The 18,293-nt window shown below is 39.3% G+C and overlaps 1 protein-coding gene across 1 annotated transcript in view; it reads left to right on the forward strand.

The window, feature by feature from the left end:
• Positions 1-18,293, forward strand: part of slc36a1 (solute carrier family 36 member 1) — an 82,555-nt gene that overhangs the window by 25,146 nt on the left and 39,116 nt on the right. The window contains exons 7-10 of the mRNA XM_041193965.1: positions 1,351-1,569; positions 7,053-7,151; positions 12,812-12,978; positions 15,666-15,835. Coding sequence (XP_041049899.1) covers positions 1,351-1,569; positions 7,053-7,151; positions 12,812-12,978; positions 15,666-15,835 — 655 coding nt within the window. The remainder of the gene's footprint in view (positions 1-1,350; positions 1,570-7,052; positions 7,152-12,811; positions 12,979-15,665; positions 15,836-18,293) is intronic.

The raw sequence follows: 18,293 nt of genomic DNA on the forward strand, positions 1-18,293 counted from the left end.
TATTGCCTGTAACAGCTTCCTCATCCCTTAGATAAAACCAAAATACTGCGGATGCTGGAAATCTGAAACAAAAACAGATTAAAGCTGGAAAAACTCAGGTCTAGCAGCACTTGTGGAGAGAGAAACAGTTAACGTTTTGAGTCTGTATGACCCTTCTTTCAGCTCTGAAGAAGGGTCATACAGACTCAACGTTAACTCTGTTTCTCTCTCCACAGATGCTGCTAGGCCTGCTGAGTTTTTCTGACATTTTCTCTTTTTATTTCCTCATCCCTCACATTGGGCGTGTTTAGCCCTTTTTTTGAACAGGGCTGTAACAATTGTAATCCTTCAGTCCTCTGGCCTTGCTGCCATTTCTAAAGAGGATTGGAAGATTGTGGCCAGGCCCTTTGCAATTTCCCCCTTTTCACAGCCACTTGGAATGGATCCCATCCTGTCAAGGTGACTTTCCACTTTTGATAGCTGCCAAACTTTTTTCTATTTTTACCCCATCAAAAATAGCTACTATCTCTCATTTACTGTTAGACTTGCAGCATCCTCTTCTCTAGTGAAGGCAGATGCAAAGTACTTATTTAGCACCCAAGCTATGCTCTCTGCCTACTGTTTTTCACACCCTCAGCATTTGGCAGCCCATGAAATGCTCCTACAGTAAGCCACTATTTGTAGGCTGACCAAGTAATTTAGATGAATTATCAGCTAATTCTTTGAGGTAACTAAGAGTTCCATGTCCAACAAAAGATATTATGGAATTTTATGCACCCTCCTGAAGAAATGGGCAGTTTTAATCGCACTCCTTTAACCTCGGTGTTCAAGTCTGGAAATGGAGTTTGAACCCAAAATCTATTGAGCTGAGTGTATTGCTTTTGAGTCAAGCCAGCAAGCGTTGATGTTAGAGGTTCTATTGATTTTGTATATTTAAAAATAAATTGGAGGTGGGGAGCTGTAGAAGGGAGGAGAAGGGAAGTAGAATAAGTATTGATAAAAGCTTAAAATTATACAGTATTTGATATTGTTCACTCCAATTTTGCAGGTGTCTAGTTTGTAAGATAGCTATACTTTTTTTTGTTGCAAAGTTTGGAATGTTGTTCCCTCTTTGAATCTATTCTAATTTTGAGTATACGATTTTACTATGAATTAAAAAAAATCACCCACCTGCATATCTTGTCCTCGGTCAGTTGCCTGCACATTTTAAAATTGAATTTGTGGAATGGTGCAGTACCCAATTAATGTGAGGAACAGGCAAGGGTTACATTCCTTTTGCCACGTTTTAACAGTAAGAGAACAAAAGACAAAGGTGCATTTCTGTGCAACATATGTTTAATTAAATCTTTGCATGATTACTTTTCTTTTAAGTTTGTGGATGCAGCAAATGCTACAAGTAATAACTGCTATCAAAACATCACAACATTGGAACCTGGAAGTATGGACAGCCGTCTGTACATGCTTATTTTTCTGCCATTCATTATTCTGTTGGTATACATCCGCAACTGGAAATGCCTGGCTCCCTTATCTTTGCTAGCCAACCTAGCCATGTGTGTGAGCCTCGTTTTGATCTACTGGTACATCTTCACTGTGAGTAACTGAATTTTTTTCTTCTTAAGCTTTCAGTGATGTAATTTTTTTAAGCCTTCATTCTATGGAGATTCTAAGATAATCTGTGGTTTCCTTGATGCTCTAAAAGTACTGTTTTGCACAATAAATCATTAAAAAGACCACAAACTTATGAACACTGGTCCTTGTTTGAAATTTTACAGTGTATAACCCTACCATAGGCAGCAAGGGCGGTTAGCTCTGTTGGCTAGACTGCTAGCATGTGGATCGGATTAATGCCAACAGTACAGGGTTCAGTTCCTGTACTGGCTGAAGTAGACGGGGCCTGGCTGCTCTCCCTACCTGTAGTTAAAAAAAATCACAGCACTTTGTTGCGATTTGGCAAATAATTGCCAAGGACCTTGGTAGGATGATTGTTAAAGCTACCCTGTTAGAATCTGGATCTGAGCACCAAAAATATCTTGTGTATTTGAAACTTATGATATCTGATTTTAAAAGAAAAAATATTAGTTCTAAGCTGGAAAATACTGTAGGGAAAAAGAACAGTATTGTATTTGTTTTTTCTTGCTGTAGCAGACTACAAGGAGAGCTGTAGACCAAATGCAATAATTAAAAGGACTGCAGTTTGAAGCCAGTAACTAGTATTCAGCTTTGTGTGTCCACATTTTGCAGTTATTATTAAAGAATGAGGAGTTTTATTTTGAGTATTGCTAAAAAAAAGAGACTTTTTTTTTTGTCAAAGCTTTTTGTCTTGCACTCATCAGGAGAATGTGTAAGAATACTAAATGCAAAGAGAACAACAGTTTATACAACATGAGAAGAGAGTGCTGATTGGCTGGCAAGTGGACTCTGGTAGAAGCATTGATATGGTGAATGCACCAGTTGTTAGTGGCTGACAGTTAACTGCCAAACCTCTAGCTTGATACTTGGTTTGTAAATCAGTCAGTCCAGATGTGTAAAAGGGTCAAAGTTCACCTCCTGTACAATTTACACTTGATGCAGCTACATACTTTTGGTTGAATAGATTATCTGAATAAATTACAGTATATGGCTCAAGTTTAGATGAATTTTGACCCATTGAGATTAGCTATAAATAAGCACATAACATGAATGAATAGCCACTTGGCCCTTTGAGCCTGCTCTGCCATTTAATAGGATCACAATTGATAATCTACCACAGTTCTGCCTTCCCATGCTATCCCCATATACCTTAATTCCTCAAATAATCTAACAATATCTGTCTTGAACATACTCAACGACTGAGCATCGACAGCTCTCTGTGATAAAGAATTCTAAAGATTCATAGCCCTCTGAGTGAAGACGTTTCTCTGACTCAATCCTAAATGGCCAAGTCCTTATTTTGAGACTGTGACCCCTGAGAGCCTCCAACTTGAGGAAATATCCTCCCAGAATGTACCCTGTCCCGTAAGAATTTTATATATTGCAACAAGCTTATCTTTCATTCCACTACACTCAATCTAGGCCCACTCTACTTGATTTCTCCTCATAGGATAATCCCCTTCTCATAGGAATCAGTCTGGTGAATCTTTGTTGCACTCTCTTTAAGGCAAGTGTATCCTTTGATAAGGTGAAGAAATCTGTACATGGCACTCCACATGTGGTCTCACCAAGGCTTAATATAATTTAGTAAAACTTCTTTACTCTTACACTCCAGTCTCACTGTAATAAAGACTAACACACCATTTGCTTTCCTAATTGCTTGCTGCACCTGCATGTTAACCTCTGATTCATGAACTAGGGCAATTAGATCTCTCCGAAATACCAACACTCCACAGTCTTTCGCCAGTTTAAAAAAAAATCTCTTTACCACTTTTCCTTCCACGTTATATTCCTTTCATCCATGTTTTTGCCCATTTACTCAACCTGTCGATATCCCTTTGCAACCTCTCTTCATCCTCATGACAGCTTACTTTCCCACCTAACTTTAATCATCAGCAACCTTGGATACATTGCAACACAGAAGCAAAATATTGCAGATGCTGGAAATCTGAAATAACGAAAAGTGCTGAAAGCATTCAGCAGGCCAGGTAGCATCTGTGGAATGAAAGAGTTAACATTTTAGGCCAAGATGCCCTTGTTTCAGAACTGAAGAAAGAAATTTAAGAATTTTTAAGCCAGTGGAAGGGGGAGGGGTCATGAAGAACAAAAGAAAAGCTCTGTGATAGGTTGGAGGGCAGGGGAGGTTAAATAACAAAATATTTCATGATGTAAACACCAGAGTGGTAATGGATGTAATTCAGAAAAACAATTGTATCCAAAGGACGTGTGAATGGCTACACAGTAACCATCTGAATGCAACATGAAGGGATAGAGAAGGAAACAAGATCAACCCAGCAAAACATACAAACTTATGTCAGAAGTAGGCCATTCGCCCCTCGAGCCTGCTCTGTCATTCAATAAGATCATAGCTGATCTGTTTGTGCTTTGAGTTCTACATTCCCATGTGCCCCTGATAACTAGGGAATCAATGTACTTCTGACTTAAAAATATTAGTGACCCTGTTCCCACTGCCTTCTGAGGCAGAGATTCCAAAGTTTCTCAACCCTCAGAGAAAATAAATTCTCCTAATCTCTGTCCTATAAGGGCAACCCCTAATTTTAAAGCAGTGTCCCCTTGTTGTGGACTCGTCCACAAGAGGAAACATCCTTTCCACATCCACCTTGTCAAGACCATTCAGGATCTTGTATACTTCAGTCAAGGCTTCTCACTCTTCTAAACTCCAGTGGAAACAAGTCCATCCGGTCAAACCTATCCTTATAGGACAAACTGCTCAATGCAGATATCAATCTAGTAAACCTCCTCTGAACCATCTCCAATGGATTTACATCCTTCCTTAAATAAGGAGACCAAACTGCAGTATTTGAGATATGGTCTCACCAATGCAAAACTGAAGCATAAGATCCTTACTTTTATGTTCAATTCCCCTCGTAATAAAGGATAGCATTCCATTAGCCTTCTTAATTACTTGCTGTACCTGCATACTAACTTTTTGTTACTCATGCACAAGAACACCTAGATTCCTCTGCACCTCTGAATTGTGCAGTCATTCTCCATTTAAGTAATACTCTGCTTTTTTATTCTTCCTGCCAAAGTAAACAACTTCACATTTTCCCACATTATACTAAATCTGACAGATTTTTGCCCACTCACTCAATTTATCTATATCTGTCTGCAAACTCCTTATGTTGTCTTCACAGCATACTTTCCTACCTATCTGTGTTGTCTGCAAATTTAGCTATAATGCGTTTGCTCCCCTCATCTAAGTCATTGATATAAATTGCAAAAAGTTGAGGTCCCAGCACAGAACCCTGCGGGACTCTACTCGTCACATCCTGCCAATCAGAAAAAGACTCATTTATTCATACTGTTTTCTGCCAGCCAGCCAATCCTCTGTCCTAGCTAATATGTTACCCCCTACACCATGAACATTTATTTTCCACAATAACCTTTGATGTGGCACCTTATCAAATGCTTTCTGGAAATCCAAGTACCATATGTCTACAGGCTCCCCTTTATCCATAGTGCATGTTACTCCTTCAAAGAACTCTAATAAATTGGCTAAACATGATTTCCCTTTCACAAAATAATGCCGACTCTTCCAGATTACTTTGTGTTTTCCTAAGTGCCCAGTTATAACCTCTTTAATGATCGACTCTAACACAAAAGACAAAAAAACACATAGAATAAGGTGAAGTCGCTGTTCACTGTGGTCCCCTTACACTGGGGAGACTAAACACAAACTGGGTGACTGCTTTGTGGAACAGCTCCATTCAGTCTGCAGACATGATCCCGAGATTCTAGTTACTTGTTATTTTAATTTTCCATCCTGCTCCCATTCTTACCTTTCTGTCCATGGCTTGCTACAGTGTTCCTCAAAGCTTAATGCAAGCTCAATGAGCAGCATTTTATCGTTCAACTTAAGACTCTACGGATTTCTGGACTGAATATTGAGTTCAACAACTTTAGATCATAACCTCTGTCTTCATCTTGCCTGACCTGTTGAGTATTTTCAGTATTTTGTTTTTACTTTGAATACATGAAAATTGTAAGTAGCTCTGCTGAGACCTAACTGATCCTCTGACCCCCTGCTAATTACAACCTGCCAGCCTGAAAATGACCCTTTTCATTCCTACTGTTTTCTGACCTTGAACCAACCCTTGAACCATGCTGAAGTATTACCACCATTCAATGAACTTTTTTGCATCATAACTTCGTGTGGCACCTTACTGAATGTCTTTTGAAAATCCAGATGCACTACCTTTTCTTCCCTTATCTACATTACTAGTTAAATCCTCAAAAAGCTCTAACAAATTTGTTAAACACAGTTTCCCATTCATAAATCCGTGACTCTTCCAAATTGTGATTCTAAAATTCTTCATATATTTCTAAATGTCTTATTAGCACGTCATTAATAGATTCTAGCATTTTCCTCACTAATGTCAGGCTGTTGGTCTGAATCCTTGTGTTCGTTCTCTCTCTCTCCCATCTCCCTCTCTCTCTCCTTGAACAGCAGGGTTGTCTGCTCCCTTCCAATCCATGGGGACTGTTCAAGAATATAAGGGTTTCTGGAAAATCAAAACCAATGCATCCACTACCTCTATTGCTACCTCTTTTTAAATCCTATTATTATTATTATTAGGTTTTCTTGAGTTAAAGAGCAAACTTATTAACCACTAAACCTGAGAGAAAAAAATCATAAAAACGTGACGTCACCCACATAGATATCAAAAATAAGGGAAGTTAAGAGTCCACTAGAAATAAGTTAAAAGAATATATGGTTAATTGTCCTTCAGGCGTAGACAGTTAAACGTTGAGGCTAATTTGGATTAGCTGGTTTTGTGGATGCGGTCAGATATAGAAGATGCTGTGATTATTACGAGATTGCGGTTCCTGAACTGGGTAATGCGCTTGCTCCAAAAGAGAGAGTGAATGAGCCCAGTTTTTAGTCTGTTCCTCTGCTGAAAACTTTCTTGCAATCTTTGCAGTGGCTGCAGCTTGGGCTGTTCACCCATTGTGTATTTCCAAGGGGTTTTGGGTGGGTCTGTCTGTAATAGCCATTGTTTCAATATCCAGCATTTTGCGTTTTAATGTCTCTTCCTTTGATAGTGACGAGTTTCAGTGGGTCTCTGAATGAAAAGAAATTTCGCCCCCTTCACCCTCCCCTGAGGGTAACTTGTTTATTTTTTTTCACTTTCAGCTTAAGGTGGCCTTGTATTTTTAAGTAGTTCTGTTTCATTTCAAATTGCAGAATTTCCAGTCAGTTGAAAGCTTAACTCCTATTTTCAAAAATAAAGGGGCATAGCCTCATGACAATACCTATAGCAGCTTTTATAATGAGTTTTTGGTCTCAAGTTTAGCCTCGTACTTTTTTCTTTTATAATTTTTCCTGACAAAGTATCTGACCATTCTCATTCTGGAATTAGATGTTAACATTTTGAATATGAATGGCCTAAATAATCTAATCACCATTCTTTCTCTTGCAGAGTGCAACATATACCAATGATCTACCACCAGTGGCTGGGTGGAAATCTTACGCAATGTTTTTCGGAACAGCCATATTTTCATTTGAAGGCATTGGTGTGGTAAGTGAAAACATGTTTATTATATCAAAGATGATATTGGCAGCCTGTTGGACAGTGATGTGTAAATCTGAAAACACACCTGACTCCTGTATAGTAATTGGCAATTAATTTACTTTGTTAACTGAAAACTGTCATAGAAACTACCACTGCAAGAGAAACCTTAGCTTTGTTTTTCACTTTTGTATAACCTTTTCTATATTTGTAAAGCTTTGCATGTTTTAGATGAGTGCTGTTAACCGGTTCTCCTATTTGCCTAAACTTATATAACTGCACTGGCAGGGTTTTGCACTTATGTTTTTTTATTCTTGCATGGGATGCGGGCACCTTATGTTGCACCTTTCACATCTGCGGATGCTTTACAACCAATGAAGTACTTTTGAAGTGTAGTCACTGTAAGGTAGGCAGTGTAACAGCCAATTTGAACTTAGTGAGGTCCCAGAAACAGCAATGAGATAATGATCAGATAATCTGTTTTAGCAGTGCACTAAAAATTCTCTTTATTGTTTCATAAACAATTAGAATTATTCTTCACGCAAATAAATTTAAGCTCTGTCCTAATATCATCCACTAATTTGTAAAGTAGTGGATAGCAGTAAGCATGAGCTAATCACAATGGAGGTTCAAAGAGTACAGAAAGTACAGACTAACCTAGCATTAGTCTTATATCAAGAGAACTAGGATACATGCTTCAGCAATACGAGGTCCTGGTTAGACCACTTTGAGCAGTTCTGGGCATGACACCTTGGGGAGAATATATTGACCTTGAAGGGAGTGCTGCTTAGGTTTACTAGATTGTTACCTGGACTCCAAGGATTAAATTAAAAAGAAAAATTAAACTAAGGTTGTATTCCCTGGAACTTAGAAGGTCAAGGGTGATTCAAGTTTTCAAGGAATTAAGGGGAACAGATAGTAGTGAAAGTATTTCTGCTGGTTGGGGTGTCAGGGACTGAGGACATAGTTTAACATTTAGAGACAGACATTTCAGGAGTGAAATTAGGAAACACTTGTACATTGGGTGGTAGAAGTTGGAAGCTGTCTTCTGCAAATGGCTTTTGATGCTAGATTTTGTAAATATTATAGCTGCGATAGATAGACTTGTTATCCAAAGATTATAAGGAATTTGAGGCAAAGACACATTGAGTTGGGACAGATGTGCCATGATCTCATTTAATGGCTGGACAGGATCGTGGAGTTAACAGGCTTACTCCTGTTATTTTCTGCATGACTAGAAAGCTTGAGCACAAATCAGTTGCTTCTAGACGAGAGAATTAGTAAAGCTTCTTGATATTGCACATGACTGGAAGAATGATTAGAGGCCACACAGAGGACAAACTACAATAAGAGGAGGGCTCTTGACAATGTCCTTTCCCATAAGTCCAGCACTGCCTTCTCTGTGCAGATTAAAATGTGTCAGCATACCTCTCCCCTTCCTGTTAATTCCTGCTGTCTCCTTTTGTGCGCCACCTACTCCTGGAAGAAAAAGAGGTGTGTCAATGAGTATTCAATGTGTTTGAATGAAGTGGCTGTCATTGTTAAATGGCTGCCGGTGTGTGGAAGCCGAGAGGTACGGGTGCAAAGCTTGTAACAATGCTAAGTATATGAGAACGAGAAGAAATTTAGCAATGTTGGGTACGCATCCCAAAAAGATTGTTGGCAGGGGAATGGGGTTGCAGTGAATTGATCTGTGGGTGAGGCTGGTGGTGCATTTGATGAGACATGGTAGCTAACATTGCATTCATTGACCTTGACCACTCATGAGATCATTAAACTTCTTCCTGCATTGCATCCAGACCCTTAGGGCTAACCTCCTGGCACTGACCTCCGCTGCTACCTCTTGCCACTGTCTTCTGAGCATGTCAGGAGGGTTTCTAGCTCCAGTGCTGAGGATACAGGATTTGTCTCCATCTCCTCCACTAAGACTCCAGTGCAGCACCCAAGAACATATGAATTAAGAGCAGGCGTAGATCACTCGACCCTCAAGCCTCCTACGCCATTCAATAAGCTCATAGCTGATCAGATTGTCATCTCAACTTCACTCTCCCACCTACCCCTGATAAAATTTCACCCCGTTATCAATTATCTATCTACCTCTGCCTTAAATATATTCAAAGACTCTGGAACTCTTCCTCAAAAGGCAGTGGAAGCAAAGACACTTAACCTTCAGAAAAAAATGTCTCCTCATCTCTGTCCTAAATGGGCGACCCCTTATTTTTAAACAGTGACCCCTAGTGCTGGATTCTCTCACAAGAGGAAACATCTCCTCCACATAGACCCTGTCAAGACCCTTCAGGATCTTATATGATTCAATCAAGTTGCATCTTACTGTTCTAAACTTCAGTGGATGCAAGCCTAGCCTGTCCAGCCTTTCCTCATAAGAAAGCCTGCCCATTCTAGGTATTAGTGAGTAAACCTCTGAACTGTCTCCAAAGCATTTGTATCTTTCCTTAAATAAAGAGACAAGCACTGTACATAGTACTCCACATGTGGTCTCACTAACGCCCTGTATAACTGAAGCATAACCTCCCTACTCTTGTATTAAATTTCCCTTGCAATAAATGATAACATTGTATTAGCTTTCCTAATTACTTGCTGTACCTGCACACTAGCCTTTTGCGATTCATGCAGTGGGGCCCCTAGATCCATCTGCATCTCGGAGCTGTCACCATTTAGATAATGTGCTTCTTTTATATTTTTCCTGAAAAATGGACAATTTCACATATTCCCACATTATACTCCATTTGCCAGGTCTGTGACCACTCACTTAACCTGTCTAGATCCCTTTGTAACCTCATTATGTCCTCTTCACATCTTGCTATCCTACCTATCTTTGTGTCATCAGCAAAGTTAGCATCTATACCTTCGGTCCCTTCATCTAATTCATGTATATAAATTGTAAAAAGTTGAGGCCCCAGCACTGATTCCTCTAGCACACCACTCAATACATCTTGCTGACCATAAAAATATCTATTTATGCCTACCCACTGTTTCCTGGTAGCTAGCCAGTCTCCTATCCATGCTAATATGTTACCCCTACACCATGAGCTTTTATTTTTCACAATTACCTTTGTTGCACCTTAATCAAATGCCTTCTGGATATCTAAATACGTACATCCGCCAGTTCCCATTTATCCACTGCATATGTTACTACTTCAAAGAACTCCAATAAATTGATTAAATATGACTTTCCCTTCACAAAACCGTGATTATCTGCCTGATTATCCTGAATTTATCGAAGTGTCCTGCTATAACATCTTTAACAATGGCTTCTAACATTTTCCCTATGACAGATGTTAAGCTAACTGGCCTGTAGTTTCCTGCTTTCTGTCTTCCTTCCTTATTGAATAAAGGAGTTACATTAGATTGGAGAATAGCTAATGGAACTTTCCCCACATTTAGGGAATTTTGAAAAATTAAAACCAATGCATCAGCCTTCTCATGAGCCACTTTTTTTTTAAACAACTAGAGGATGGAAGTCTGTCAGGGTCTGGAGACTTGCCAGCCTGCAGCTCCAATGATTTTCGCAGTACCACTTCTTTGGTGATTGTAATTTTCTGGAGTTTCCTCCCTCCCTTCCTATTTCTGGGATGTAACTTGCATAATTCTTCACCATAGAGGATACAAGATACTGGTTCAATTCATCTGCTATCTCCTTATTTACCATTGTTAATTACCCAGACTCACTTTCAATAGGACCAGTGCTCACTTTAACTCTTTCTGAATATCTATAGAAACTCTTAACTCTGTCTTTACATTTCTAGCTAGCTTTCTTTTGTACTCTAATTTTCCTTCCTTATCAATCTTTTGGTTATTCTTTGCTTTTTTTAAAATCTTCCGACCTGCCTGCCACCTTTGTGCAATTATATGCTTTTTCTTTAAGTTTGATACACCTTTAAGTTTTTTAGTTAAACATGGAAGATGGGTCCTCCCCTTGAAATTTTCCTTTCTTGTTGGAATGTATCTGTTCTGTGTATTCTGAAATATCCCCATAAATGTCCACCACTGCATCTCTATTGACATATCCTTTAACCTAATTTGCCAGTTCACTTTAGCTAGCTGTGCTTCCATGGCCTCCTAACTGCCCTTATTTAAGTTTAAAATGCTAGTTTTGGACCCACCCTTCTCTCCCTCAAATTGAATGTCAAATTCAATCATATGATTGCTGCTACCTTGGGGTGCCTTCACTATTAATTAATCCTATCTCATTACACAATACCAGGCCTGGTATAGCCTGCTCTCTGGTTGGTGCCAGAACTTGCTGCTCTAAGAAACTATCCTGAAAACATTCTGAGTTTCTCATCTAGGCTCCCTTTGTCCATCTCATTTTCCCAGTCTCTATGCAGATTAAAATCCCCCATGATTATTGTCGTACCTTTCTGATAAGGTACCATTATTTCTTCCTTTATACATCGTCCTACTGTATGGCTACAGTTAGGGAGCCTGTATACCATTCCCACAAGTGACTTCTTGCCTTTATCATTTCTCATCTTACCCAAACCGTTTCTACATCCTGGTTTCCTGAACTTAGGTCATCCCTTTCTATTGTGCTAATACTATTACTAATTAACAGAGCCATCCTCCACCTTTTTCCTAGCTTCCTGTCCTTCTTAAATGTCACATACCCTTCAATACTGAGGTCCCAATCTATGTCATCCTGCCGCTGTAATGTCTATCAGATTGTACCTATTTATTTCAATTTGTGCTCTCAGTTCATCTGTTGTTTCAAATGCAACATGTATTCAGGTACAGAGCCTTGCTGTGTGTTCTCTCCATGACCACCCAGTGTTCATTCTTTCAGAGCACAGTCATCAAAATGATCTCAGTATCACCAACAGCTACGATATGTCTTCCATTCAAAAAGTACGGGATAGTATTTAGTGGTGTTAAACATTAATGATACTGGGCCCCCTGCTGATCCGTGCAGTTAACGGACAACCCTGCAAGCGTTGGCTGCTCACAGGAAATCATGAAAATGAGCAGGCTACACAAAGTTGGCATCATGTCTGTGTTGTAATCAAAAGACACTGGTTAATCTGCATTCGTTTTCGGCAATATTCAATTTAACCCAAAAATGTTTTCAGACTTCATAACAAAGTAACATCAGGAAGAAGAGTAAGCCGTTCAGTTCCTCCATGGCTGTAGGGCCATTCAATTAGATCATGGCTGACCTGCACCTTAACATTTTCCTGGCTTTGCTCCATATCTCTTTAGACAAGAGAATAACAAAATTAAAGTTATTTTAGGGGTATAGTAGCATAATGGATTATGTTACTGGACTAGTAATCCAGAGGGCTGGACTATTGATCTGGAGACATATATTTGAATCACACCAGGGCAACTGTAAAATTAAAATTCAATCAATTAAAATCTGGAGTAAAAAGGTAGTATCAGTAATGGAGACCATGAAATTACTAGATTTTCATGAAAGCCCACCTAATGCCCTCTAGGGAAGGAAATCTGTTGCCTTGGTCTGCCTATATGTGACTCCAGACCCAAAGCAGTGTGGTGGATTCTTAATTCACCTGTAAAATGGCCTAGTAAGCCACTCAAATGTAGTCGAAGGAAATTAAGGACAGATAATAAGTGTGGGCCTTTCCAGCAATGCCGACATCGTGTGAATGAATAAATAAAGAAAAATATGCCTAATGTGTTGTAATTATCAGGTGCTTCCATTAGAAAACCATATGGCGAAACCACAGAAATTTCCAGTAATTCTGTATTTGGGCATGGCAATCGTCACAGTGTTGTACTTGACTCTAGGAGTTATGGGATACATTCGCTTTGGGGATGAAATTGAAGGAAGTATAACACTCAATTTGCCAGCTTGCTGGTAAGTTCTTTTTTTTAGAAAATGTTGCCAATCTTGCATTCAATGATTAATTATTTTGACCACTGCTTTCCATCTGTAGCACATTGTATATTTCTGTTCCATATTGTGATAGCTACCCTTTTTGTAAATTTATTGTACAGATATTTTAGCAGGCAAAGCGTTCACCTTCTCTAACCTAAAACTAAGCTAATAATTTTCAAACTGAGCCGGAGGATTTGGATTGTATTTAGCTGGTTTTTTGCATGTGAGGTCAGTGACCTAAACTGTAGGCTGCCTCAGTTATTTTGAATTACAAAAGGCAGTCAAAAACCATTCTTCAGAAATCACAACTAGGTAGATCATTGCGGAAAAAGAAACCTGTGGCAGTTTGGAATTTCAAGTTAAGTGTATTTAAGTAATCTTTCAGATTAGGACGGTATTTTTCCACTTGATGTTGTCCTACCAGCTGATCAATGTTATTTGAGTTGAGATGCAGTGTAGTAAAAATATAATTAATAGGAGCGGCAGTAGACCATACAGTCTCTGGGCCTGCTCCATTCTATCCGACTATGGCTGATCTTTGACTTCATCTTGCTTTCTGCCCAATAGCCATTTTCTTGATTCCCTTACAACCCAAAAATCTCATCTCACTCAACCTTGGGTATGCTAAGAACATATATGATTGGGCATTCATGGCCTTCTAGAGTAGAGAATTCCAAAGATTCACACCTGTGAAGAAATTTTTACTTATCTCAGTCTGAAATGGCTCTCCCTTATCCTGGGACTATGTTGCAAAGTCCTTGACTCTCCATTCATGGGAATCAGCTTCTTAGCCTTCACCTTGTCGAGCCCACTCAGAATCTTACATTTCAATGAGATCACGTTTCATTCTTCAATGCTCTAGGGAGCATAGGAGAGTAGTCTGCATGTGAAATGAGATCATAGGGCATTGAGTAATTGAACCAATGTGCAGACCTAATCACTTCCAATTTTATTCATTCACTCTACCCTTATTTTTGTAGACTGATTTTTTTTAATCTTGCGGCCAAACAGTTAGCATTCTTCTATTATACTGTATATAATCTGTGATGGCAACTGCAGAATTGGCCGCCACGTGGTGCTATATTTTTCCACAAATTGTTCTGCTTTGAATATGCTGCCACTTTTTCCTCAGCTGAAATTTTTGTAAATTAAGGTTTATGCAAAATAACCAATTACACATCTCTCAATAACATTGTATTTACCCATTGAATTGTCCTGTGTTTGAATGCCTTCATTTACATTTTTCTTAAATTTTCTTGGCCTGTTCCAAAACTCTGGGCTTGAAGTTAATATTTTTGCATGGAGCTGAGAGCTGAACTTCTATTGTGGAATTGTGGTGTGTCTTATGTATTGAAGACTTAAACTGACCACATTCTATAAGTCAAAATTTGAGGCTTTTTAATGTAAAATTGGAGTGTTTAAAACAAAACGTGGAGTTAACTGTTTGAAAACAGCATGGCAAGCTGCTTTGAAGACCACTAATTACCTCTACTTGTGTAAGGTTTTAATTGCTGTCACAAAATAAATGGGAAGAAAGGGAATCTTTGCACTTTGATTAAAAAGAACTGAACAGCCTCCTTGAGAAAAATGGATAGGCTAGGAGAGTAGGAGGAAAGTATGGTGCCTCCTGACTTTGAAGATAGTAGAATGGGTGAAGGATTAGGGTCAAGTGGATTTAAAGCACTTTTGATTGTACTAATCACCTCAGTTAGCTGCTGAAGAGCAAAAGCATGAGATAGGATCAAGGCAATGGAAAGGGTGTTTAATATACTTTATTTGCTGGTAACTGTCCTCTATGACATTATATAGACATAAACTAAATGTCGTTTAATTGATGTGAGCCTTCAATCACAGCAATGATTGAAAGCTAAGCAGTTAACTTGCAGGCAACATCTTGAATTAGTCATTTTAGTGAATGGGCCTGAATGTTAAACTTTGGTTGCCAGCATCCAACAATGGCAGCTATGAATCTTTGCCAAGTGATGGCAATATCTACTTCATACAATTGACAATCCCACTTAATTTACCACTTGGCAGTGGACTTGCTGAGCCATTACCTGCATTGCTCGTTAGCCAACTGGTCCATTAGTTCTGCTTCCTCTCCTAGAGGCCTAATTAACCAAGTGGTATTTTGCTCAATCAGTGGTATATTCCTAATCTGTATTGATGAGAGCAAATTATTACAGTCATTGAATGCATGCTGTCTCTATTCTGGCTAGAATACAAGTGATTCTCCTGTTGTGTGTTGCTCTTCCATCAGGTTTAAATAGAGTAAGGGCAGAAGGTATCATTGAAATGGATGTACTTCAGGGAGGGCATTGTAACTGCACTACACTCTCCCCACCATTGAACTCCTTGTAGAACAGGTCAGCAGTAGAATACTTTAAAGTGTGCCACGCCAGCACCATTGAATGAAGTATGAAGACATATGTAGAAGTCTACTGCACTTCTGCATGAATGAGCTGATGTGGAAACCAGCAAAGTTAATCGGAAATGAAAAAGGATTGCCCTGGCTGCTTTCCTGTACCTCTTACGTGGCACTCAGTTGATGAGTACGTATTCATTGTATTGGGGGTGGCGGGGGAAGAAAATGGAAATAAAATATGTTAACACTGAGAATTTTGAAGCTCTCCAGACTTGAAACTGTGTAAAATTTTTTCTTCCAGGTTGTACCAGTCAGTGAAGATTTTGTATTCTTTGGGAATCTTCATAACCTATGCTGTCCAGTTCTTCGTTGCAGCAGAGATAATTGTCCCAGTTGCAGTAGCCAAGGTCTCTGAACGCTGGGAGTTGTGGGTTAACCTGGCTGTTCGAACTCTTCTAGTCATAATCACCTGTAAGTAAACCCCTTTTTTTGAGAACTGGGTTTCCAAGGCATTTCAGCTGTTCTTTCCAGTTTTTGTTTGTGAAATCCATGGCAATAAAACTAAGAAGCAGCCGTTGGCCCTTGATTCCAAACCTTGAGGCAAGCTTTAGGATCGAGTACCCAAAAGATGACAGCATAATAGATCACCCACAAAATACTACAGCTGCTGGAAATCTGAAATCAAAGCAGAAAATATTGGAAGTACTCAGCAGGCCTGGCAGCATCTATGGTGAGGGAGACAAAATGAATGTTTTGGGTCAATGATCTTTTCTGAGAACTGGGAAAAGTTAGAGATATAACAGATTTTTTAAAAGTACAGATGGAGAGAAAAGGGCAACAGAACAAAAGCAAAGGTTAGTGATAGGGTGGAAAATTAGGAGAGATTTAATGACAAAAGGAATGATAATGCAAGGCAAATAGGATGCTTTTTTAATTCATTCATAGGATGTGGGCTAGGTTGGCTAGGCCAGCATTTATTACCATCCATAATTTCCCTCGAGAAGGTGGTGGTGGGCTGTCTTCTGCACGTTGTGTATATGTGGAATCGGTAGTTGTAGGGTACTTGGTATTCTAAAAGGCATTCAATAAGTATCACATGAAAGGTACCTACACAAGATAGCTCATGGTGTTGGGGGTGATATATTAGCAAGGATAGAGGATTGACTAACAGGAAACAGCGTCTGGATAAATGGGTCATTTTCAAGTTAGCAGACTGTAACTGGTGGAGTGCTGCAGGGATTGGTGTTGGGCCGCAAAATGTTTACAATTTAAATAAAATCTTGAATGAAGAAACAGTCTGTATTGTAGCCAAACTTGCTGCTGATACAAAAAGGTAGGAAAGCAAATTGTGAGGAGGATACAAAGAGTCTACAAAGGAATATAGATAGGTTAAATGAGTGGGCAGAAAATTGGCTAATGGAGTAGAATATGAGAATATGTCCACTTTGGTAGGAAGAATAGAAAAGCAGAATATAATTTACATGGAGAGAGACTGTAGAATTCTACATTACATAAGCGGATTTGGGTGTCTTTGTACATGAATCTCAAAGTTAGGCATCCATTTATTGCTACAGCTGTACAGGGCATTAATGAGACTGCACCTGGAGTACTGTGCATACTTTTAGTCTCCTTACTTAACGAGGGATATACTTGAGCAAAAAAGGTGGCTCACCACCACCCTCTCAAGGGCAGTTAATGATGGCCTAGCCAGCAAGCCTCACATCTTGTGACAGAATAAAAAAAAACTTGCATTGGAATCAGTTGTGAGAAGGTTCACTTGTTTTATTCTTATGAGGTTGAAGAGGTTTGGCCTATACCCTTTGGAGTTTCGAAGAATGAGAGATGATCTTATTGAAACATATAAGATGCTGATGGATGCTTGACAAGATGGATGCTGGGAGGATGTTTCCCATGTGGGAGAATCTAGAATTAAGGGGCACCGTTTCAAAAAAAGGGTTTCCCATTTAAGACTGAGATGAGAAATTTCATCTATGATGGTGATTAGACTTTGCTCTCTGTGGAAAAGAATTCCAGTAGAAGCTGGGTCATTGAACGTATTCAAGGCTGAGTTGGACAAATTTTTGACAAGGGAGTCAATGGTTATGGGGGACAGGCAGGAAAGTAGAGTTAAGGCCACAATTAGATCAGCCATGATCTTATCAAATAACAAAGCAAGCATGATGGGTTGAATGGCCTAATCCTCCTATCTCTTACGATCTTATGATCTGGAAGCCTATAAAGTGCCTAACTGAAAGATGAGGTGCTGTTCCTCGAGCTTCCTGTACTATTAATATTGGCATGTTTCGGATTGCTTTTCTACCCTTGCCTGTTTGTTCCCCCCCTCCTCCTGGTGTCTTAGCCATGAACACATCTTTATCTCTTTCGAATCTTATCTCCCCTCATGCTAACTCCCATCTTATTTTGTCTTGAGATACATTTCCTGCATCCTAAACCCATTAAACTGCTGACCATCCAACATCCTTTACTGACTCCCATGTTAGTTACTATTGTTAGTGGTTCACTCTATCCTTACAAACTTCTACCATGTCTGAAACCTACCTTTCCTCTCAAGTCCTTGAACATGTTGTCACTTCCTAGATCCATGCCCATCTTTCTTCAACTCCGTATTTGAGTTTCTACCCCTGCCACAGTATTAAAATATGATAGTTTATCCCAAAAAGGCTGTATGCAGCATTCAACACAACTGACCTCACCATCCTCCTCAAACTTCTCTCTGTCTTCCCAGCTGTGTGTGACTGTTCTTGCCTAGTTCTATTCTTATATATGCAATCATGGCCAGCGAGTCACCTACAATTGTTTCTCTTCTTGCTTCTACACTGTTACCTCCATCCCCCAAGAGTCTATCCTTGGTTGCTCCTGTTTCTCATCTATATGCTGCCCCTTGGTGATGTAATCTGAAAACTCAGCA

This window comes from Carcharodon carcharias, chromosome 8, assembly GCF_017639515.1.
Source record: "Carcharodon carcharias isolate sCarCar2 chromosome 8, sCarCar2.pri, whole genome shotgun sequence".
Classification (NCBI taxonomy): Eukaryota; Metazoa; Chordata; class Chondrichthyes; order Lamniformes; family Lamnidae; genus Carcharodon; species Carcharodon carcharias.